Below are 23,989 nucleotides of genomic sequence, written 5' to 3'. Positions count from 1 at the left end.
AGATGTTTTAAGTATTAAAAGTGTTTGCTGACAAAAAAAAGTGAATAAAATCCCTGGCTTAGAGGTATAATACTGTAGACCTCGCCACAGTATGTTTGTTTACTCCACCAGCCTTCTCATTCTGGTCACAGTTCACAGGGCACAGAGAGATAAACGGCTGGCTGTCTATGCTGTAACCTACCAATCTGACTTTAAAAAAATAAAATAAAAAATACTGCATCATTCAAATAGCACTGGTCAGGCAGTCTGACAGCATGGAGGCCTATCAGTGCAGGGGTCTGATATAAGTCCAGATCAATCTGTGGACATCCAGTGGATATCTGCACATTTACGTCACTTCTCAACCACACAGGTCTTCGAAACCCTGGGAGTCTAAATAAAAAGTCAGCGCTCACTATCCAGCCTTGCTGGAAATTTTCAGAGCATGTTCTTCCATCATGTTTGCTGTAAGAAGCAGAACTCCTGCTCCAAAAAACCTCCAATTGAATTAAGAAGTGCTGGCTAAGAGTAAGAACACAGCACTGGGCAGGTGAATCTCATAAAGTCGATGTCATATTTCAGCCAAAAACATCATATTTATATTAAATTGTATTTTTGTGAATTGCCAACAAGGCATCATTTTACAACCATTAATTTCATTGTGACTTTATGACATTTAAGCACTTTTTCCACTAAATTCACATTAAAGGGTTAAAAAAGAAATTCTGCCTTTATTTTTAAATCCTAAATTCCTTGATAGAAGTAGTGATGTCTGATTTGTGAAGGAATCATTTGAGTTTAAGAATTTCAATGAACCAGTTGATCCAGTTCAGAAAAAAAAAAAAGTTACAAAATCTTAAAGATTTGTTCATTAATTCAACTGATCTGTTTGCAGAGATTCTCGGCCAGCTGTTTTTCAGTGAATAACAAATTCAATTTGAACTAAACTATTGTATGACATGAACATTGCGCATGAGTTGTATGGACCACATTTATGATCCTTTTATGATATGATTTTGTCCTTTTAGAAGCTTGAAAGCGTCAGTCCTTTTAACGCTGCAAAAAAAAAATTATACACCATGGTTGTACTCTCTAATTATTTAATCAGCATTAGAATTTGGTAAGGACATCATATTAATGGGAACTTAATTAGAATGAATTTGCTTAATTGTAATGAAATGAATGTCACTTGGTCTCAAAAACGGTTAATTTTTTTTGTACGCAAAATATAATTTCTTCTTTTTTCCCCCCTTTCATTTTTAGGGTGAAACATGAATCATGTTATTTGTGAGATTCACCTGATCATCCCTCCTCTTCAGTTGTTATTGTGAAGGTCGTAGGTTTCTTAATAGTTGCAAAATAGCAAATTTCACCCATAAAAGAAATTCAAAGGAGAAAAGGCTATTTGTAATGAAGGGTCATTTCCTCTATGCCTTTAGATACTCTGCACTGCAGGACTTGTAAATGTAACATGGGCATTATGGTATAAATAACCCACTTCAGACTCTCAAAAGAACAGCAGTGCAGCTGCGAGGCCATTAGTTTTTTTTTTTTTAATGCAGCTGCTTTAAAAACCCATTAATGACCCCACAATTACATTGCCAAAAGAGCAAATTGGTTGGCAATTAGAACTGTTTACTGCACCCTAATAAAAGGGGAAAATATTTGCTTGTGGGGTTGAGCCTGAGAGAGCTGATTTATGGGTAAATCAGTTATTTTTCGGTCTCACTTCCACAGTAAAGTTTCAATCTCAGAGTAAACATTCAAAAGTGTTTACTGTCTTGTTGAGAATTTATATATATATATATATATATATATATATATACACACACATTCATTTGAAATGGAAAATTCAAGTTAGGGTTTGGAATTGAATTAGGCTCTTTCTTCTTTTGAGAAGCGCCATGAAAGAGCTATTGGATGCACTTCTAAGGTTCCCATAGGAGAGGAACCCTACGAGGAACATGATAGAGGGGGAGTCTCCCTGGAGGGTTGAGATTGCTGCCCAGTCCATCGTTGCATCTTTGCATTGTGTCCAAGTTGATTTGAAGTCAGCCCACATCACTCCCAGAGAAACAAACCTTCCAGTGCAATTCTTTTAACTTTTCACAGGTTTTTGGGAAGTGGTCACACTAGAAAAGTCTACTTTCCCGTTGTACATTTTGCATAGTCTTGTTTTTGATCGCTAAACTCTGGAGTTGATGGTTGGATCCAATGGCCACTGGTAACTGAGACTTAATATTTTTGTGCTGTATTGATGGAGACTTTTTAAATGCATGCCCTGACAATTAAAACAGCTTTGTATGCAAGAGCACAGTACGAGAGAAGACTCTGTGCTTTTGATAAAATTATCATGGTTGGTTCCCAAAAGAGAATTTATTAGAGAAAGAGAAAAAGAAAGGCTCTGTTGGGAGTTGGGTCTGCATTGCCATGAAAATCTAACAAAACTCTCGAAAAAGAGATTTCCCTCACAACTCAACTAAATAAAAACAAAATCTGGGGTGTCTACAACTTCAAAGTCCTTTTTTTGGGGGGGATACTTCAGTTTTCCTTGAATGCATTAAAGCCACATGAAACCTGGCAGGTCGATGGCTTCGAAATAGCTCCATCACAGTACATTTAAAATCTCATATCTCATGTCTGAGGCACACCCATGGCGCTCAGCTTCAAATGCTCGCTTATTATAGAGCTTGATAGCTTGAGGTTGTGTATACTGCTTGACACATTGGAATGGAAGCCCTTATCAACAAGGGGACTGGACTTTCCATATACAATTTTAGATGGTGTGCATGTCAAACCAAAGGATGTGTCAACTTCCCAAAAAGTATTTGATTTGTCATCTAATTCAGCCCAGCTCTCTATACCCGTTATTCTTTCAGAAGAAAAAATCGTTTCAGCTAGGAGAGCTCAAGAGGTAAGGTGTCCTTAACAACCGCCAAAAGAGCCGCCACCGTGTCCAACTAGCCTCTCAATTATTCAGATGGCTTAAAGGAGGCTCGATAATCAGTGCATGTCTGAGACTGAGAAAAACAGAGAGCATTGAGACAAAGAAGCATAAAGAGAGGAAAGAGAGGGAGACAACATCTTTTAAAGAGCTAAAGAGTGTGAAAGACTGAGATGAAATCAATGGTTGCTGCTGGAGGAAATTTGGAGTGAATTTCCCTAATGGCAGTCCTATTACAAGGGCTCTTTAGCTTGACCCCTTTTCCCTCGGCTCGAGGAGCCAGAGCAGAGGCCAAGCTCTTTCGTGCGAGCATCTGGGCTGATTGCTGTGGACTCCACAGGGAGGTGGCAAACTGAAAGGTCAAGTAACTGCAAATAAAGTCTGAAGTTAAAGTCAAAGGCCAGGTGTGTTTTTAAAGAGGTGGGCAAACAAACAGAGAAATTTGTTGGATAAATTACCTTGGTGCTATCCCACTCTTGAGTCTTTATCTGAGTGTGAATGAGCTCGTAAGACGGCTCCATGGCGTCCGTGACAGGTTTGTGGTAGCCAGGGATGACATTGTATAGCTGGAAACCAAACGTCACTAGCCAGCTGTTGACATCTGTTGGAAGAGAAATGCTGCAATGAAGTAAACTTACAACAGAGCAAAAGGAAACTGCAACACTCACTGACAATGCCTGTATAACAATTTACTCTTTTTGGGTGAACTACATTTCAAAACCATAATTCATTGCAAATCAGGACACATGCCAAGTTAGCTCCTTTTCGAAATAAGCTCCCACAGTCATTACAGGCAACAGTAGTTTTAGAGACTGGACTAAATATGATTAATCCTCCACAGGAAGAGCCAAATCTCTCTGATATTATTTCTTCCAGCATGTGAGAAACTCAATGTTTTAGATCTGCTGGTGCACTTGATAATTATACATATTTCATGCTGTGACCAAATGTGTCACCCTTTCTATAATCTGAAAATGTTTTTTTCTTCTTTTTATTTTTGTATTTGTGCATAATTATTTATAAGCATTAGCATAGATAGCAAATGCCATCACAATATACAGAGAGTATGAACTTTACCAAAATCAAATATCCTATTTAGTGACTTTTCCCTGCTGCATCAAACACATTAGACATGGATAGAAGAAACATTACTGTAGCAATGAAGTGCACACTGAGTACTGCTCCTTTATTTAAGGCTGTCGCTTGAAAGAGTTGTTTTAAATATGAATATGACTGAGGACATTGAAAGTACCTACTGTACTTCAGAGAGGAATGAAAATGTCAACGCCATCATTTATAAATGGCTGACGGCCCACTCAAGAACATCTAATATCCAGCCGAATCTTTAGATTTCCTTCTTCAAAGCTGACTTTAATGACAGAGGGTGAATCCTAGCGGCCGAGTATTTATCTGAGCTTGAAATACAGCTAGTCCACCATAATATTAGCATACAGATGCTATACCCTGCTGCAAAGACAAGCAAAAACTAGCACAAGCTTGTTTAGAGTATGCCGGTTAGTTCTGGTCTGGTCAGTGTACCAGTACATACATGCTATTTGCTAGCCAAACTTAGCAGATTTCCATAAGAATAAACAAATGAAGCACACCAGCATTGCATTTTGAGGAATGGTATAAAGTACACAACATAAGCAAGAAACCAGGCATAGTCTTTTTTTTTTAGTGGTTATGTACTGTATGAAAGGTAATCATTGTTCTGGAAAACTATCATGAGGTTCACTTTTGTTGAATCCAAGGTATGGTTTAGGGGCAGGGTTATTTGCGTCTGAATTTTCAGAGAACAAGGGCTCATCTTGCCACTAAACTTTTCAAGAGGATATGCAAAGGAAATACACAGGGGAACACACTTTAATCTAACATAAACAACTGATATGATTCTATAGTATTAATTTCCTTTGGTAGCAAGGGCATGAACCAAGGCTTTGATTTCAGTCAAAAACCAGGATGCATTCACTGTTATAGACTACAAATGTGACTATAATATTTTGTTTTCTTTGAGTAAGGCTGCAATTTCGCTTTCAAGTGGAGAGAAAAGTGAATCAGCCCCTAGCTTCTAGTTCCATGGACTCCTTTGTGTTATTTGTCTAACACTGGGGAGCATTCACCACTATTTACCTCCCGCACAGGCTGAGGAAGCAAAGACTGATGGGATATTTCAGAGGAACAACCTGAATGAAGAACAAAGGGGACTTTGTTGTGCTGTCATTGCTCACAAGCAGTGTTTGTGAAGGCAAGAACACCCCAAGCTGGGGCTGGGACGAGAGCCTGAAAAATAATCACTCTAGTGCAAGGAGGATTCTTGGCACCATGTGCTCATGGTGTTTTAGATTGTTGAAAGTAAAATGTAACATTGAAGTGATTTACAGACTATTAAATAATCCTCCCAGCCTTCGGCCCGAGACGCTGGGATAGGTTCCAGCATCCCTGTGACCCTACACAGGACAAGGGGTTTGGATGGATGGATTTATTAAATAATGTTGCCCTCAGTGTGTTTCAACAAAACATTTATAAAAAATGATGTGTTTACCTGTCATATAGCACTTGGTTTCTTGGGTGTTGCTCAGGGGGTTGTTGTTCTTAAACATGTAGAGGTTGAAGGGCACAATGTTGTTGCTGTTGAGCCGCTTCCAAACATCAATGTCAGGTATGGTCCATCGGCCTGCAAGAACATCGTAATCTCTGCGGCCCATGTGGACCAGCTTTGTAAGGGGCTCATAAAGGCCACCCTGGTAGCCTATTACTAGCTGGAAGCTTGGGTTGGAGTCCAAATACACCTCCCCAAAAGCTGTGTGCAGGATCTGTTTGATCATGAGACCGGCACCACTGAATACGGCCAACGGTGTACCAATGTTGTCGCAGGCCACGTAGAACTCATCTCCACTGCTTAACTCCATGGCAAATAGGTGGCCCTGAAGGTCATAGTAGAGCGAGGTGATCTCTGAGCTTGAGTGATTGTACATGTGCGTGACTCTGGTGGGACTGGACAAGTCTGCGTAGAAGAACTGCAGATGGTGGCCTTGGCTACTCCGACTGGAAACTCTCCTGCCCAAGCCATCATAGCGGTACTTGATGGTCCATCCGTTAACTTTGTTGTAGACTTTAACAAGCAACCCAGCAGAGTTATACTCAAAGAAATCATTGCCTCTCTGCCTGAGGAATCCATCCTCGTCCAACCGGTACTGAACGTCACCTAGTCGAGTAATGCGGTCCCGAATATCGTAGCGTAGCGGTGTAAGTCTGGCACTATTACCGGGACTAAGGAGGTGCAAATTTCCATTCAGGTCATAGCTGTAACGCCAGAGAGGCTTGTCGTTGATGGACACCACCTGGAGTTGGCCATCAGCATCGTACTCGTATGTGTAACGGGTGGTATTTGCATAGGGCCCGACTTTAAGCTCCTTTGCCACCACTCGCCCCATGTTGTCGTACTGTACCATCATCCAATACATCAGCGAACGGAAAATCTCATACTGTACCTCTTTAACTCGTCCATAGGCATCAAAGTGTTTTGTGTGGGTCATGACAGCTGTGGTAATGATCTGGTTAATATCATAGTAGATAACTCCAAACTTGCCAAACTGCTCCGTTTTGCCTGAGACATCATCGTAGCGATAGAGGTCAATGGGCAAGGGGGTTTCATTGATGACTGCTTGCATGCTGGTGACCCGGAAGCTGTTGTCGTAGTTGTAGTCGAATCGGGCGTTCACCATGCCCTCCTCACTGAAACGAAAGATCTGTCTGTCGATGAGCGGTCCAATCTGCCTGTAGCGAATGGTACACGCAAAGCCATCGCTTTGAAGCCCCACAGTTTTCAGCATGCCTGCAGATTCATCGTAAGAAAAGGCAATCCGTGTTGTATCATAAAGTATTTCTAGCAGACGGGAGAGTTTCCCATACTTATAGATGACTCTACGCCCCGTTCCTTGGTGGATGGTTTGCAGAAGCAGTCCTTCTTCGCTGTAATCTTGCAAAACTGTGGCATTGCCCTCAGGTGGTCTGTATGTGTTTCTGTAATAGCCAACGGAACGGGTGGTCTCCAAGGTCTGTCTGGCCACATTGGGCATGGTTACTGAAGAGAGCCGGTCATTCTTGTCAAACTCAAAGATGTACTGCCGCTGGCTGTATAGCAGCAGCACCATGGACTGCCAAAGGAAAATGACAAAGCGATGTTCAGTAAGCTGATTTAATGAAGCATTGTAATTCCCAACAAATTCTGAGAGCACTTCAAACAGTTAAATGTGAAATTCTACACCCAGTGAAACTGAAGGTCACTAAGTACCCAGGAGTCACATTGCACCACATGACTAACTGCACAACAAACTGTAGGGTGTCACAGAATCACTTCAGGGTGAATAAAAATGACAAATATGCTGCTCTACAACACTGACTGAAAAATGAAGAAGGGCAAAATCTCATTAACGAGGATTAAGTCATCATACCCCCCACCCCTTCTGATACCATTTTTAATAAAGTCAACTTATATGGAAGTCAGTGGGAAGATATACTGGAGTTTATATTTCAACAGGAAGCAGCTCTTCTTATTTTTTATTTTGAGGCTATTGATCTAACCAGCACATGGTCATTTTAGAATTGCAAGAAACATTAAATAGAGTGAGTTTAGGGCTTATAATCAATACTTTTAAACCCAAATTACACTGTAACTTCTTGCATTTCTCGGATATTCTAATTATCAAGACAGTGACATTTGTGATATTTTAAGAACGAGGAAGTTGTCAAGCTGTGTGCGGGAACAATGCATAACACAAGCTGACATTAGAAAGGAAACATTGCTGAAGCATGCGAGGTAAAAGCTTATTAATATAACAAATGAATAGGGTTCAACAAAGAGAAGTCTACAGAACAAAAAAGATCATTATTTTTCAAACTGATAATTTTCTAGATAAAGATGTTTACTTTTTCAAGGTATGTGTAGCTCCATGACTTTCCATCTGCAAATATCTTTGAGATGATTCTCCCATTTTGGTCATATTCCATTCGGACCGACATAGTGCCCCTCTGGATGCCGGCGATGTGGCCGCCAGGTGAGTAGGTTACGTTAACACCGTTTAGCCGACTACTTGGAGCCCACAATGTAGGTCTTCCGGCATGGTCATAGTGGATCCTTAGGGTGAACTTCCTGTGGTCATCATAGACTTTCTCGGTCCTGGTTACGCGGTCAAAATCCATGGATAACAAGTTCCTGTTATGAACCTAAAAAAAAAAAAAAACACAGAGATAGGAAGATTAGGCTTCTGAATTCAACATGTGGACATGGTAAGATGCAGTGTCTTCTCTGAAACTCTCATTACGTTTTACTCAAATTACTTTTTACTGTCTCTCTAGAGGACACAAGCTTTTTAATTAATCTATTTCTTTGTTTGTTTCATGTTAAAACAAATCTAATGAGAGAAGCGCTCTGTATAATCATTCGCCATGCCTTTAAGGATGGAATTATCGAGGGGTAGACAACTTGAATTGTATTTGCAGGAGGAGGAAAAAGATGACACTTTTCATCTACGTTTAAAAATTCAAAGCCCACTACACTGTTTAAATGACATGTCATACTTAGTTTTCGGCTCAGTTCGAATGCGCAGACCCCTCTGACCCCGGCACATGCTGAGATCAGAGCTGAGAACTAGTCCTACATGGCTGGTAATCCCAAAGGCGCACACAGGTCAATGCAGGGGGGAAATCCGGGATTTAAAGACCTCAATACCTTCAACTCTTGGTACAATGAACTGGAACCTTTATTTCTGTGATATGAATTTAGATATTGGTGGATAAGATTAACAGTTAGTAGTTAATAATTAACAGGCCAAGAAAGAATCACACTTTTGCGAATTTCACATAACTTTTGAAACAAAAACTTTTCTATATTTAGTAGCGGAAGCATAACACAATCAGAGCATATGAGCGGAGTGGAGCGGTGAGAATCTCCGCTCATCGCTCACTGAACTGTTCACCCCTCCGCTCCCCCGCTCAAAGCTACATCAGGCCGCTCCGCTCATTTTCGCTCAGCGCTCAACGCAGTTTGCTTCGCGCTCCACTCAAATCACCCCCCGCTCGCTCCAAAAAAGGAAAAAAATCTACATGTATATCACTTGTAGCGGTCCCCAACCTTTTTTGCGCCACGGACCGGTTTAAAATCAGACAATATCAGACACGGACCGGCCTTCAAGGTGTGTGGCGGATAAATACAACAAAAATGATTAAAATGATACGACTGGCATAAAAACTGGGGTATTTTTTTAAATAGCCTATAATAATAAACGTGAATCCAATGTGTAGGCCTACTCGCAACTTTATTAACAGCGTCCTCTAACATCGCGCAGGCAAATGAGAAAGTCTGAACACAAACAAAATGCCCCCAAAAGAAAAAAAATCTCTATGTTTTCAGTGCTGATGCGTTCACGTAACATGTAGGCCTAAGGGCACCTAAAAGCTGTCACAACGAACCGGCAAAATGATTATGAATATGTAAAATATAGCAGAAGACATTTTAATTTTTTTTTATGTCTGTCGGCTGGAAAGATGCTGACTCGTGATCTTCGCAGTAGTGAACGCGCCTGAGAGAAATGCACATTTCATACGGGAGAGCAGTCTGTTTTCTTTCGTTTTGAATTGTTCTGTTTAAAAGTAGACATTTCAAGCTTTATATATATATGTCTCAGGTGTGTGAGGCAAGTAGGCTATACGCTGAGTTTCGGTTCATTCATGAGACAAACTCCAGGTTCACGCCGGGGCCTTCGTATCGTGGTTATCTATTTTCTAATATATTTACTTCTTATTAAATCCAGACAATTGGTTGATGAAACCTTGATTAAAATTAAGATACAATTAATACAAAACGAAATTAAATTTAAAGACAGGCTTTGTGCTTTCTGTTTGAGGTCTGAGTGAAAGTTTTAAAGCAGTCGCTTTCAGAGCGCTCACGTCCGTAACGGAGAACTGTCCCGTCCATAACATTTTTTTTTTTAATTTTTTTTTTTATAAATTTGTATACATTTATAAATAAATGTGACTTATAGTCCAGTGCGAGGCTAGGCCTATGTTTTTTCTTCTTCATGGCACATTTTTTGACTGATGCGCCTTATAGGCTACTCCGGAGCGACTTATATTGATAGGCTACACCTGTATGCATTCTCATTTTACTTTTTGAACTCCATTATTGAGCCGAGTTTTGCCTGAAAATAGTCTACTGTTGATGACTGTGCAAGACAAATGGATTCAGGGTCAGGCTTGACTGAGCATGCTTCAGACTCGTGGTGTGAGCGGAGCGGAGCGAAATTGGAGCGGGAAATGCGACGCTCCGTCCTTTTGAAATTGCCGCTCTGCGCTCTGTCCAAGATCCGCCCGCTCGCGCTCCCCGCTCGCTCCCGCTCCACTCCGCTCACATGCTCTGAACACAATTGGCAAAAATTTGTAATAAGCAAGCTTATTTGTTGCATAAAAGCATGATTTGAAGCCTGGAATGAATGCAAACTCTAAATATCCCTTAAAAGTTTATTTTAAAGAAGATTTAGAGTCTTTATTTGTGCCAGCTGTTTTTTCCCCCTCTAAGCACACCACTTTGTGGTATTATGGCTAAAGGGTTGAATCACTATTGAGTAAATAACCATCTAGAAGTTTGGGCCAAGCAGACTTTCAAATGCATTATAATCAAATACTCATTTCCCCATATCTCTTCTCTATGTAATGTCTCCTTGATTGATTTCGATTTTTCTCATCAGGTACGTTGGCAACCGGCTTTACTCAGTGCTGGCAAAGCTTAACAGAGTCTTAAAGTGATTTTGTGAGTTGTTGTTGGCTTTGGTCCAGTGGTATGGCGGACGGGGGGGAAGAGCAACAAGCAAGCTCTCTCTCATTTTCTCTCCTCCTCGTGGGCATGCTGGGAGCTCTCATCTGTGAAGGGACAATTACACTGGGGCCAATTAATGTCACTAATACCTAATTGAGAGGATTATTTTACATTAAGAGCAAGCAGCTCACGAATAGGAGAATTCCCGGTGGGGGTGACAGAACAAAGAGGTTGACAGAATAAAGGGCATATATTTTTCCCTCCCCATTCCTTTAAGCATCACCCACCCACTGATATGAACACGGCCCCCATATTTCTCGCTCTCACTTTGATCTGGCGATGCCGAGATTGAAAATTTGGCCTGAAAATACTCACATTTTCTGATCAGAAATAATAACTGTTTTCAAACAGGTTTTCCAAACATTATATAGACAGGGAGAATGTTTGGAAAACCTGTTCGAAAACAGTTATTATTTCTGCTATTCCGTTTGGTTAGGCAATTCACCTAAGTATTATTTACTACACGTTCCAATGCCTTTAATGGCTCTAAGGATGGGGGAACTTGTGTCAAGGGCCGATTTGTCCAGTGTAGAATGACAGGGGACTGAAGGGACAAGCTTAAGGAAAAAAATGAAGAGAGATTGAAAGGGAAGGCTGGCTGCTCATGCCAGGCTTTGGTTGAACAGAGGCCCAACGGGCTGGAAAAAAAGCTCTTTTGGCAGCGAGATCCTGGGCCTCTGGAGAATGGAAACCCACTCAAGGGGAATGTCTTAAATTGGACATTCCTTTAAATGGGCTCAGCACTGGGAAAGCAGATATGATGGGAGGAAGGGGATCAAATCGGGGCAGGGTGGGAAAAACAGAGAGTGTCTAAGTTCCCCCTCATAAAGGACATCAAGACAAAAGTGGGGTGTACTTTAATAAGGCACATTTCAACAGCATTTACAAATATTTTAATCTGGCACTAATATAGATGCTTATAAACAGAAATCCCAAACAGCAAGTTGAACACTGAAGACTGGAGTAATGATGCTGAAAATTCAGCTTTGCCTCACAGGAATATTTCAGTTTATTTTTTGTGAATGGTAGCCATGAGTCAAAGGCAATATTTTTGAACGAAAGTTTAAATCTTTAGTTACATCTTCACACAAAGCTATAGTTTGGCAATTTTTTTTGGCAAGTCTTGTGGAATTTTCATTTTTGGGTGAATTGATCTCTATTATTCTTAATGTTTTGTTGGTTGCACTCTGAAAATGACATCTAAATATTCCATAAAAAAAATGGACATGTATTGTACATGTCACACACTATTGGGGAATGTTAGACAGACCCGCACCATGTTTCTTTGACAGCCGAATAAAAATGTGCATGTTTTGCTGATCAAAGTACAACTTCTTTGAGATTACCCGACTCCCGTTTGTCAAACAAACAAGGATTAAAACTAGGAACAAAAAAACAACCCTTTTTTCCATAACTCGACTAATTATGAGAATCTTAGGAGTGGCACTAATGCACTTTTTGCCAATGAATAAACAACTTGTAAGTAACGTTTGTTTTCCTAAATCACCATCAATAATTGAAATTTCCATTCCATATTCAAAAAGTAAACAAATCTGTCAAACAACATTTGATTTTCTTCTCCACTGTCATTAAAAATGTATTCAAGTTTTTGTTCTTCCAATCCAATATTTGCTTGCCGCTTTGCCATTCATTTCTAATTTCCCCCATCCGTCCGCTGCTGTGGTAAGAACTGTAATCTTGTTTGCTCAGTGCGATTTGTCGCTTCCTTCAGCAAACACACTTGCCCACGTGTTCGCTTTGTTTGTATGGAGGCAGTATAGGACACCGTTCTAATAATGTAAAGCAAACATTTAGAGAACTGTCAGTCGAGGCCTTGTGTTTAAGCCTTCAGTGGGTTTTTGGATTTGGGCTCGCTGTGAGAGGACAATTTACACTACTATTTCCAAAGCTCTGTTGTTGTCAGGAGATGTAGTTGCTATGGAGACAAGGATAATTTTGGTGGCCTGGCAGCTGTTCCTGATAGTGTGCAGTAGCCACTGTGAAGGACATGTGACCACAGCAATACTCCGGGCTGCTAGTGACCCACATTTCCATTAGGGTTGGGTACAAATCTAACAATTCAATGGATCGCTGTGCATCACAATATCATAAACAGATCTCTTAGCTTTTGTCCAGTGCGACGCCTCATAGATGCTTTATTAATTGAACTGTGGGAAAGTATATGATTGCACACATGGAAAAATGATTAAAATCACTGTAATATCAATTCCCTATTTGAGTGTTTCAATTTGAATCTCTCTCTTCTGCCCTTATTTCTCTTGTCAGCTTGACAAACAGCCTCACTCCCTCTCTCACACACACACACACACACACACACTTTTTGACACAATCTGACACATTCACCCACTCATCCACCCATGGAAATCGCTTGACATGTCACTCAAGGTTGCTCGATGATTTCAGCAGTACACAAATCATGTACATGAGTTAAATCACATGATATAAATAAGATTCCATAGTTAAATTTTATACAGATTAAACTGTTTTCTATGCAAATATATTTTAAAATGTAATTTATTCCTGTAATCAAAGCTGAATTTTCAGCATCATTACTCCAGTCTGCAGTGTCACATGATCCTTCAGAAATCATTCTAAAATGCTTTCAATGTTGCTCATCAATGTTGAAAACAGTTGTGCTGCTTCATGTTTTTGTGGAAACCATTATACATTTTTAAGGATTCTTTGATGAACAGAATTTATTTGAAATCTAAATCTTTTGTAGCATTATAAATGTCACTTTTGATAAGTTTAATGTGTCCTTGCTGTATAAAAAGTATTAACTGCTTTCAACAAAAACCTTACTTTTGAATGGTATCATGTATATAAATGTTCATATATCATCTTGCAAAAGCTGTGAGGTGGTCCCATTACAAGTAGCACAAGAAATATGAAGATATCAGAACCCTCAGGGTTTTGATCGCGAGAGAGTCAACCCTGCCCTAGGCTGTGACCCCAGCACTCAGGGTCAGAGAAACATGGCTGCTGAATGATGAATAGTCCACTGAGACACAGACACACACATGCTTAATGCATGAGCTGACCTTGTGAAGCAGATTCTTGACCAGTACGGCCTGGCCAGACTCTACAGGGCAGCCGTAATACGAGTGATCTGTCTAAAGGACAGGCGCAGCGTGACACTGAGACTGATGACAAGAGGCAATAGAGATTATAATCATGAAGCAATTACTCCAAGTACAGGCGGCCTCGATGCTCAGATGAGCTGCTGCGTGGAGGTGTGACTGCGAGGTATGAAACTGTGCCAGCGTAAAATTAACTCAGGATGAGCAGATGACAACGTCGAGGTAACGCTGGGGCCTGTGCACAATTACCTGCCTATGTGAGCTTCTGATAGAGCAAGTGTTACAAAACACCACGAGCAATTCCACATTTCATAAATAAAAATAGAATACAAATGCATTATGAAAATGAAAATTAATAATTCATTTTAGTTTTAAGATATTAAGGGCCATATTTACTAACAGCTTGTGTCAGTGCAAACCCTCTTTTGGCGTTAAAAAAATACTGTCAGGATTTTACTAAAGACACGCAGTGAATAACTATTGTTGAAAAGGCGTGGATAGGTGTTATTTTTGCTTCTGACCTTATTGCATATGCGTTTGTAGGAAATTCATTGGAGGAGAATATTTAAATGAATCATGCAAGGTGATTTACGCTAGTCAATTTACTGGTATTTGCGCCATTTTTTACCACCCCGAAAAAAAGCATTTCTTAAACCAGATGCTAATTTGCGCTGCTCTTATTAGATTGCGTTGGTCATTATGGAAATGATCTGACTGCATCGGTGTTCTTTAAAGTGTGTGTCGTCAGTAGACCATGCGCAGGATTTCCCTCTGCCATCGGCGCTTTTATGGGATTGCGCTCTCACGCTAATTTGCCCTGTTTAGTAAATCCGGGCCCAAGTATTGCAACAAAACTAATAATGTAAAAGATAAATATAATAACATTGTGACTGATATTTATTACATTAAACCCTAAATACAAACTTTTAATGTCAATCAGTCATGAAAAACTACAGCCACAGAGTACATTGACAATTTAACTGCATACATTTAAATTCATTTCTGTTGTTGTTAACGATCAAATTCTCTCTCAATTTTGTTCAACTCAATGTCTGTAATGTTAAATGTCAGATTAGATCATGTTTCTTTTAAAGACAATCAGAAATACAGCTTTACAAGATTAGATTTTTTTGTAAATAGCTTGAGATAAAAGCATCTTCTAAATTAATTTCTAATGATTTGGCCTTGGATGTGTTTGTTGGGTTTCACAGATCTCTTAAATTTTTGGTAAATTTACTTCCACATGCTAATACACACACACACTTTGCCTATTGTCTTTGCTTTTAGAATCTTTCCCAGTAACAGCACAGATCTGCCAGCATTTTCCAAATATTAAGACCCTGAAATCCATGTACAAATAAGAGTACAAAACTGTCAAAATGTAATCCGCATTAAATGTGGAAGGAAATTCTGTGACTTTCTTACCCTGAGCCTGCGTCCATATACTGTGACTTGTCCTCGCGCCTGTTCTTTGCGTTGTCTCCATTCCACTAGGTTGAGTCCATTGTCGATGGGCAGAGTGACATTTCTCTTGCTTATGGTTGGGTTGACTGTTCCTGACAGCAGGTGAGGCTCCGTGTGAAGAGACACTTCCATGCCGTTGGCCAATACCAGACGCAAGGAGCCATCCAGACCAATGTAGTAACTGTTTTTGACTTGATCTGCGATTTAAAGGCAAAAAAAAATAGTCTCATGTATATTGCAAAAACATCTTGAGAATTGCTATTTGAAATTCTGTTAAAGGAGATCACTTATAAATGAAAAATCTGTCATCGTTTACTCACTCTGGCAGAGTAAAGCATCAGTTTATGCTAAAAGAATTCAACCCAAAATGAAAATTGTCATAATTTACTCAGCCTCATGTTTTTCCAAACACGTATGAGTTTCTTTCTTCTGTTGAACACAACGTAATATATTTTAAAGAATATGGGTAACTAGACAGTTGACGGAAGCCATTCACTTCCATTGTATTATTTTTTTTCTACTCTGGAAGTCAATGGCTACCATCAACTGTTTGATTACCAACATTCTTCAAAATATCTTCTTTTGTGTTCAGCAGAAGAAAGAAACTCATACAGGTTTGGAACAACTTGAGGGTGAGTAAGTGATGACAAAATTAGTATTTTTGTGTGAACTATCCCTTTAACTATGACTGATATCCACCCTTTTGTTGGCTACATGCTGTATTTCCCTCAAAATGGTGGCCGAATTTATGGCCAGACTCTTATTTGTTGAACAAGACCAGAAAGTCAGTGAAACAAAGGGGATGATTCAAAGTCTAGTTAGGCTTTGAGCTGTCCTCGGAAGACTGAAAGAGACAGCGAAAGAGAGGCAGAAAGCTATCATAGCTGAGGCCGCCTGCCTGTGGCAACTGAGATGCAGCTAAATCTGAAACTGTCTGTCTCCATCCCCAGGTGGTCTCGCTAAGCGCTTTGGAGGGACATGGTAGAAGGAAGACAATGAAAAGAGAAGGAGGTGTAAACCTGAGAGAAATAAAGAGGGAAGACAGAGACTGGGAGGGAACGAGAGAGAGACAGCTAACAAGAACGACGTACCCAATTAGAAAAAAGTCAGTGAACGCTTTGATGAAACTCTCATTACTAGTCAAAGGGAATTAATTACTCAGCAAAAGAAGTGCAGACAGCAGCCATATAAACAGCTAGCATGTGACGCTAACATGTTGCTAGGGGGTGCAGGACACTCTCATTCTCTGTTAAAAATGAATTGAATAACATTTAGAAAGAAATTATACTATTCCAATTAACTGCAACAAAAGCCTGATTGTCTGATGAGAGTTTGTGACAGACAACAGCAAGTCTTTTTAAGACAAGACACAGTACGAACATGTAAATGAGCTAGGAATGACACATTTCCAAAAGTGTTTGTTGTCTATGTTAGAGTATACAAAAATACACATGTAAAAGTAATTGCACAATTGTAACTATTTCTAGTAAACACAACTTTTGTTGCGATATGACTTTATATCTCGTAATTGCGACTTTGTTTCTAGCAGTTGCAACTTTATATCTCATAAATAGGATTTCATATCTCACAATGTGACTATTACTCGTTAATGCAATTTTTTTTTGTCATAATGTGACTTTATTTCTTGAATTTACAAATTTCTATCTCATAATGTGTCTATTTCTCATAAACACGCAACTTTTATCTCATAACCATTAAGTTGTTTCTAGCAGTTGTAATTTTATATCTTACAATTGTAACCATTTCTTGTAAATGCAATTTTATTGTTACGTGACTTTATATCTAATAATTGCACATTTTTCTAGCAGTTGCAACTTCATATCTCACAATGTGACTATTTCTCATAAACATAACTTTTATCTCAATTGCGATTGTTTCTAGCAGTTGCAACTTAATATCTCATAATTACAATTTAATAACTCTCAATGTGACCATTTCTCATTAATGCAACTTTGTCATAATGTGACTTTATATCTTGAATTTACAAATTTCTATCTCACAATGTGTCTTTCTCTCATTAACGCAACTTTTTGTTGCAATGACTTGTTTTATCTCTTAACCATGAAGGTGTTTGTAGCAGTTGTAACTTCATATCTTACCATGTAACTATTTCTCGTAAACACAACATAACTGATGTTGTTTGCAACTTCATATCTTGCAGTGTGGCGTTATATCTTATATTTTTTACTCTGAAGTGGAAACAGGCTTCCATAAAAATTGGAAATAACATCATCATGGCATAATAAATTCAGTGTCTTTAGCTCAAATCACGCTAAAAACCCTGATTGTCTGTTTTTAATTCAAAAGCAAGACTTAAGAGATTTCTACCATTTATTTTTCCATACGTTGTCTGTCTCATCCTCTTTATATTGTCTGTGAAGAGCGAGTTTGTGTACAAAATACATAAGCAGCTCTGGCATGTTCGTCTTTTGATGGCTTATTCAGGTAATAATTTTAGTGCACTGAAAAAACCCCTGACCGTACGACCTGGAAATCGAACACACACTCACACAACCTTGGAAAGTCAATAAACAGCACAAGGTCACCACCTACGAGAAATGCATATCCAGATTGCGTGTGTGAAACTCTGTGTAGGAGCTAGAGGCAAACTGGTTTCCGTTTACAAAGCAGACAATAGTGAATTAATTAGCAGCAAAGCGTTTGGCAGGGCGCCCTCTTTCTCTCTCTGCACCAGATGTCCTGGACAAGGTCACCATGCATAGGTGACCATTAGTTTAGTCTAGGATAACAACACCAGCAGAACTTTACGCTCTCTATTTTCTTCTCTTCAGTAAACCAATCGAAACCCAGGGGGAGTAGGATGGCCCTTCAAATCAAACGCTCACAGGAGCGCAGAAAAATCTTTACAGTTTCTCGGGAAATAGAGCATGGCACAGGGAGTTCAAAGCTATTTATTGGGAATCGATGGAGCACTTGGTTAGGTGAAAAACTGGATATCAAAATGCCAAAGAATGCAAGGAAAATCACAAGCTAGGATGACGGCCCCTGACCCCAACCACACCCCTCTGTCTCGAGGGCCAAAGTGATTAAGATTTGGTTTCCTGAGACGGACAGGAAAAGCAGACGCTTGGTGAAAAAGGGAGGCTGGAACAAACAAAAGTGGTGGACAGGAAATCAATCAGGACTTCTGTCTTCATGAGTGGGCGGTCTTATGATTTTAGAGAAAATACAAACACTCATGCCTTCATTGATTTTTACGAAGAGGCTCGTTTGCTTCCCACAAACATATCAATTTTGCCTCATAGTTATTTTACTTCAAGTACAGCTACTAAGTTTCTAGTGTAAAAGTGAACAAAGGAAATATTTGGAGACCTGTTCCTTTGTTTCCTTTATTTACTCGCCCTCATGTCGTTCCAAAACATTAAAAACAGATTGAAATACACACTTCAAAATTTTGGGCTCAGTAAGATAAGGTTTTAGAAGTCTCTTATGCTCACCAACGCTGCATGTATTTGATACAGTAAAAACAATAATAATGTAAATTATCATTACAATTTATTTAACCGGTTATTGAGTTCAATTCAGACTCAATGATTCTGTCACATTGTTAACAAAGTCACTGTGTGCCTTCAGAAGAATTGAGAGTCATAACTACTTTCATCATGATTATTCTCATATTTGGAGCTTAACAAGTATGGTCACATCATACAGTTTTGGAATGACATGGAGGCGAGTAAATGACAGAATTGAATTGAATTGAATTGAATTGAATTGACCGATGAAGATGCACTGCATTCATTGTGTCTAGGTTAAGCCTTCACCTAATTCCCAAGTATTGTCCCCAGGGATGTGTTGAATAAGGGCTTTGCAGATATTCTTACCTTGCATGAGTGTGTAGAAGGTTCCCGAGGCCGAGAGGTTGGTGGTGACTGTGATGTCCTCTTTGTTGGAGCCCTCGGTTTGCACCCGCACAGTGCTGTCTGAATCAGTCCGGTAACTACTCACCCTGCCTGTGGGGTAGGTCATGTTTGTCAGACGCCCATAGTTGTCATACCTATGAAGATAGAGAGAACAGGGAAGGAGTGTGAAAAAAGATGCCTCAACGGGCCTTTAATTAGACCAACTCAACAGGTCTTTAATGAGACCAACTGTGGCTTTCAATCGAATGCAGGACTGGGTTTCTAATGAGAGACTGACAAAGTGAGTTGTACATGCAAGAGAAAGGAAAAATGGAATTGTAGAAAAACATACAATTTTGGACTATAATGGAAAAAGGTTGAAGGTACTTTCTGGCTTTTTGGAACTGTTTACCACTGATTTTAGTGCAGTACCACGAAAATAACACATCAACTTTAATTTTTGAAACAAAACTGATCTTGTTTGTTAAGCAACACTATGAAAAACTTCTAAATTCCCAATTTTCCCAACAGGCCTGAAGTATTTGAATGTAGCCCTCATGACTTGTGAAGTTGAGTGCTTAGCCGTAAAGGTGATGTATGCATTTTTTTTTTTACTGTACTAAAGCATAAAAGTACCACCATAAACTCATTTTGGCTACGGCCAGTTATTCTAATTCTAATGTGCGTTCCTTGTCGGAATGTCTATTTTTGTTTTGGTCTGTGTGATCCCGCCCACTGCCAGTTCACCCAATAGTATTTCGACACCCTGGGTTGCCAGTTGGTGGGAAACACAGCGTATTGTAACCATGGAAGCCAGCGAGCGAACTGGGTCAGAGATTCAACCTGACCTAAAAAGCCTCAGCAACCATCTAAAAATCTCTGTGACCAGAGGCATATTAAAACGCGGATAAATCAACTCATCAACTTACAGTGTAAGTGCTTGTTCCCTTTCAATAGCCCTTTTCACACATACAGTCCTTACTGGTAAATTACCGGTAAGAGATCATGTGTGAACAAGACAATGGCGCGGTATTTAAATATCACTTCCGATGACTGTCATCACAGAATTTACCGGTATTTTGGAGCTGATGTGTTAATGGTCTCTTACCGGTAAAAAGCCAGAACGCCGTTGCTTGTGTGAACAGCATATTTGTGAATTTACCGGTAGAGTCATTCTGGCAATTTTACGGTACTTTACAGGGATTTCTGTGTGAAAGAGGCTATTGTCAACTGTGCTTTTTCCTCAATCTGGCAACCCACATGAGGAGGAGAGGACGGGGAATCAAACTCTCAATAATATTTTGTATTTAGACTGTAGTACCCATTTCAACCACTAGCTGTCAATATTACATACTGCACCTTTAAAGGGGTAGTTCACCCAAAAATGACACTTCAGTCATCATTAACTCACCCTCATGTCGTTCCAAACCCATATGACTTTCTTTCTTCTGTGGAACACAAGGAGATGTTTTGAGAAATAAATGTTTGGTTCCAAACTCATTCTTCAAAATATCTTGTTTTGTCTTCCGCAGTATAAAGTCAGTCACATGAATTTGGAAAGATATGATGATGAGAAAATGACAGATATTTAATTTATGTGTGAACAACCTCTTAAGAGCACGACTACTTTGGCTTCAAACCAACCATTGCAAACAGTTACAGAGTCAAAGTCTTTGGGCAATCTGAAATGGGCAATCTAAAATGGCTTGGTTCTAAAAATAAAATGCAATATGAAAATTTGACAGAGAGAGAGAGAGAGAGAGAGAGAGAGAGAGAGAGAGAGAGAGAGAGAGAGAGAGAGAGAGAGAGAGAGAGAGAGAGAGAGAGAAGTGAGGGTAGAGCAGCAGCACCGCAAAAAGATCTTTGTTGTTGGAGATAAGTAATTTTTTTCCCTTTTTTTCACGACTTTCACACAATATCACTGGGATTCGAAACCAATATTTCCTGTTTACCACACAGATGTTCTGGCCATCTAAACCGTGGTATCAACATCACAGGCTCTACACATTGAAGAAAATTCGCTGTGCCATATATAGAATGAAATGAGTCTCCTCCGTTTTCATTTGTAGTGGTAATAAAGAGGTGAAAGACAAAAGCATATCATATTTTGCTGCTATCTTTTTCAAGAAGAATAGAAATAAGGTTGGGTGGTGGCAAAAAACCAAAGGAGTGAATGACTGCAGTCGACCCACTATGGTTTTGTTCTGTTCTTTGGCAAGCAAACTAAATTATTTTGTTTTCCTCTCCTACTTTGTTCCTTTCCTCCCTATATTTATTTATATATTGAGCGCTCTCTCAGCCGGCTGAGTGTGCAGTAAGTGCAGACAGATTTATCTTGGTGACCAAACATCTCCTTTTAGAGTAGCAGTCTATTGTAGTCAAGGAGAACTGACCGCCTCAAAGCACCCTGGGATTGGAGTTGGTCAAGATGTACCGCTGTTCACATTGTGTGACACAAAAACACTGTCAAGGTAGTGACCAAAGCATACACTACAGTTTTTGAAAAAAGTCTCTTATGTTCACCAAGGCTGCATTTACTTGATTAAAAACGAAAAAAATCTATTTTAATATGTAATTTATTTGTGTAATACAAATCTGAATTATTTAGCATATCATTACTCCAGTCTTCAGTGTCACATGATGATCCTTTTGATGTTCAAGAAACATCTTACTGACCCCAAACGTTTTACTGGTAGTGTTTTTTTGAGAACATGAGCATACAGTATTTACAGCTAAATGATGTAGAATGTGGATCGATGCGTTAAAAATGATTAATTATTAATTACTGTACTAATACTACTACTATTTTTTAATGTATATAGCACTATTTCCAACGTTCAAGGACACTTTACAATTAATTAGGTTAATTTAGATAAAAAAAAAAAAACGTACCAATTAAAAAAATTAACTAATATAATATAATTCATTTTGTGGAAAGCTCAACAATAACTAATAATAAAACATAAAAAAAAATATATATTTTAAAATACTGTAAGGGAACTATTTTCTTACGTGTATTCAGTCAATACTAATGCTAAATGATTTATGTAGTTAATTTTGCATGAGGCAAACATATATTAACATACATAAACTTTTTAAGTGATCATGGTAAAAGAAAGTAGGAGGCCTTATGATAAACTCTTACATACTGTATATCAACTTTTGATCTTAAAAATGTATTAGTAAATGTTGAAATGAACATAAACTAATAATAATAAACGCTGTATCAGTATTGGTCACAAATGTCGTTTTATTTTCTTACTTTTTCATACTCATTTTTTGTGGAATAAAATGTTGCTTCATTTTTACAATTAAATGCCCTGACCTTATTTTACAGGTGAATTTCAACCGCAATACCATCATTTTTAAAGCTTGAAAGCCTCAATATCTGTTTATTGGAATTGATGGAAAAGAGGGCCCAGTGCATTCTTCAAAAATTTCTCCTTTTGTGTTTCATATAAGAAAGTAAATCAAATCATCTTTTTTTTTTTTGAGGTAATCCTTTGATATAATTTCAAATGTTCTTTTATTAAGCTTTAAGAATGCAGGCATTCCACAATTAGTAATCCATTTGAATCCATTCAAATCTTTTTTTTTGGAACGCGTTTCATTTAGCAGTGCTGGGTAAATAACAAAACCTGTAATCCTTAATAATAAATACAAATTACATGATTCAAATTTTCAGTTAGTAACGTAACCTATTACATTACACATTTTAAGTAATGTAATCTGATTACTAATTACTTTTGACCTACATGTAACTCTCATCACATTGATTCGAATAGAGTAATCCCTTAAAATACTGATATATACTGTATATATTGCAAAGAGAAAGAAAATGTATTCCACTCTTTGTTATCAACAACGTGAAGTGCATTAAACATACTGTATGTCTGGCTTTCTCAAACTGGGGTTTGTGAAGGAACTGCAGAGGGTTCATATATTGATTAAATAAATAAATCACTTGCTAAAAAATGTTTACTTATGCTTTGCGGGCTCTCAATTTTTTTAAGTAATTATAGCTGCCTAACTAGTGGTCATTCTTGTGCGTGCAGTTCCACAAAATTGGAAGAGTTTCCGAACATATATAAGCAATAGGCTTTTTTTAGGAAAAATTGAAAAGATAAAATGAGGAGATTCAGATGGACATGGTAGCAAATGTCTTTGTTGTGCTTGTGCTCCTCGCTGTACAGTGTCTGCACGAGTCCTGGCCGATGTAGCGTCCGCAGGCGAACACGCTTCACTGGGACTTAATGAATTCAGGTGGCAGAGATGATAAACCGCGTGTGCCGTTCCTCGCAGCGAGCAGATAAATTGTTTAGGTTGCTCTATTCCAGTGCAGTACAACAGTGACTTTGACCCTCAGATGGCAGCTTGACCTTCAAAGTTAATTATGCAAAATATAACATCATATTACAAAAACAAAAACTCAACAACCAAGCTTTCTTTATCACCAAAGACGACCTCATGTTGCCCGAGGGATTGGACGGATCTAATTGCTCGGGAAGGAAAAAACAAACAACAGAGCGACTATTCTTGATGTTAATTATTGTTTTTTTCTTTCTCTCTAATTGCAATTATTGAGTAAATGTACTTTGCCTGCCATTTGTTCACTTTGGCAAAGGGAGATTAAACAAATGATATGACAGCATGGGATCTAAACAAAGGACAAAAAATTTTAACTTTCTTGAAAAAAAAAGAACTGCTTAAGGCGATGCCACTTATGGTTGGTTATCTATCAAAT

At 38.8% G+C, this 23,989-nt stretch overlaps 1 protein-coding gene across 1 annotated transcript in view; it reads right to left on the bottom strand.

Moving 5' to 3' along the window:
• Positions 1-23,989, bottom strand: part of tenm4 (teneurin transmembrane protein 4) — a 232,444-nt gene that overhangs the window by 5,356 nt on the left and 203,099 nt on the right. The window contains exons 26-30 of the mRNA XM_084419906.1: positions 19,228-19,400; positions 15,326-15,561; positions 7,856-8,152; positions 5,469-7,083; positions 3,382-3,524 (exon numbers count right to left, since the gene is read on the bottom strand). Of these exons, the coding sequence (XP_084276032.1) occupies positions 3,382-3,524; positions 5,469-7,083; positions 7,856-8,152; positions 15,326-15,561; positions 19,228-19,400 (2,464 nt within the window). The remainder of the gene's footprint in view (positions 1-3,381; positions 3,525-5,468; positions 7,084-7,855; positions 8,153-15,325; positions 15,562-19,227; positions 19,401-23,989) is intronic.

Source organism: Rutilus rutilus, assembly GCF_951802725.1.
Source record: "Rutilus rutilus genome assembly, chromosome: 9".
NCBI classification, from domain to species: Eukaryota; Metazoa; Chordata; class Actinopteri; order Cypriniformes; family Leuciscidae; genus Rutilus; species Rutilus rutilus.
This window is presented reverse-complemented; position numbering and strand designations above follow the sequence as displayed.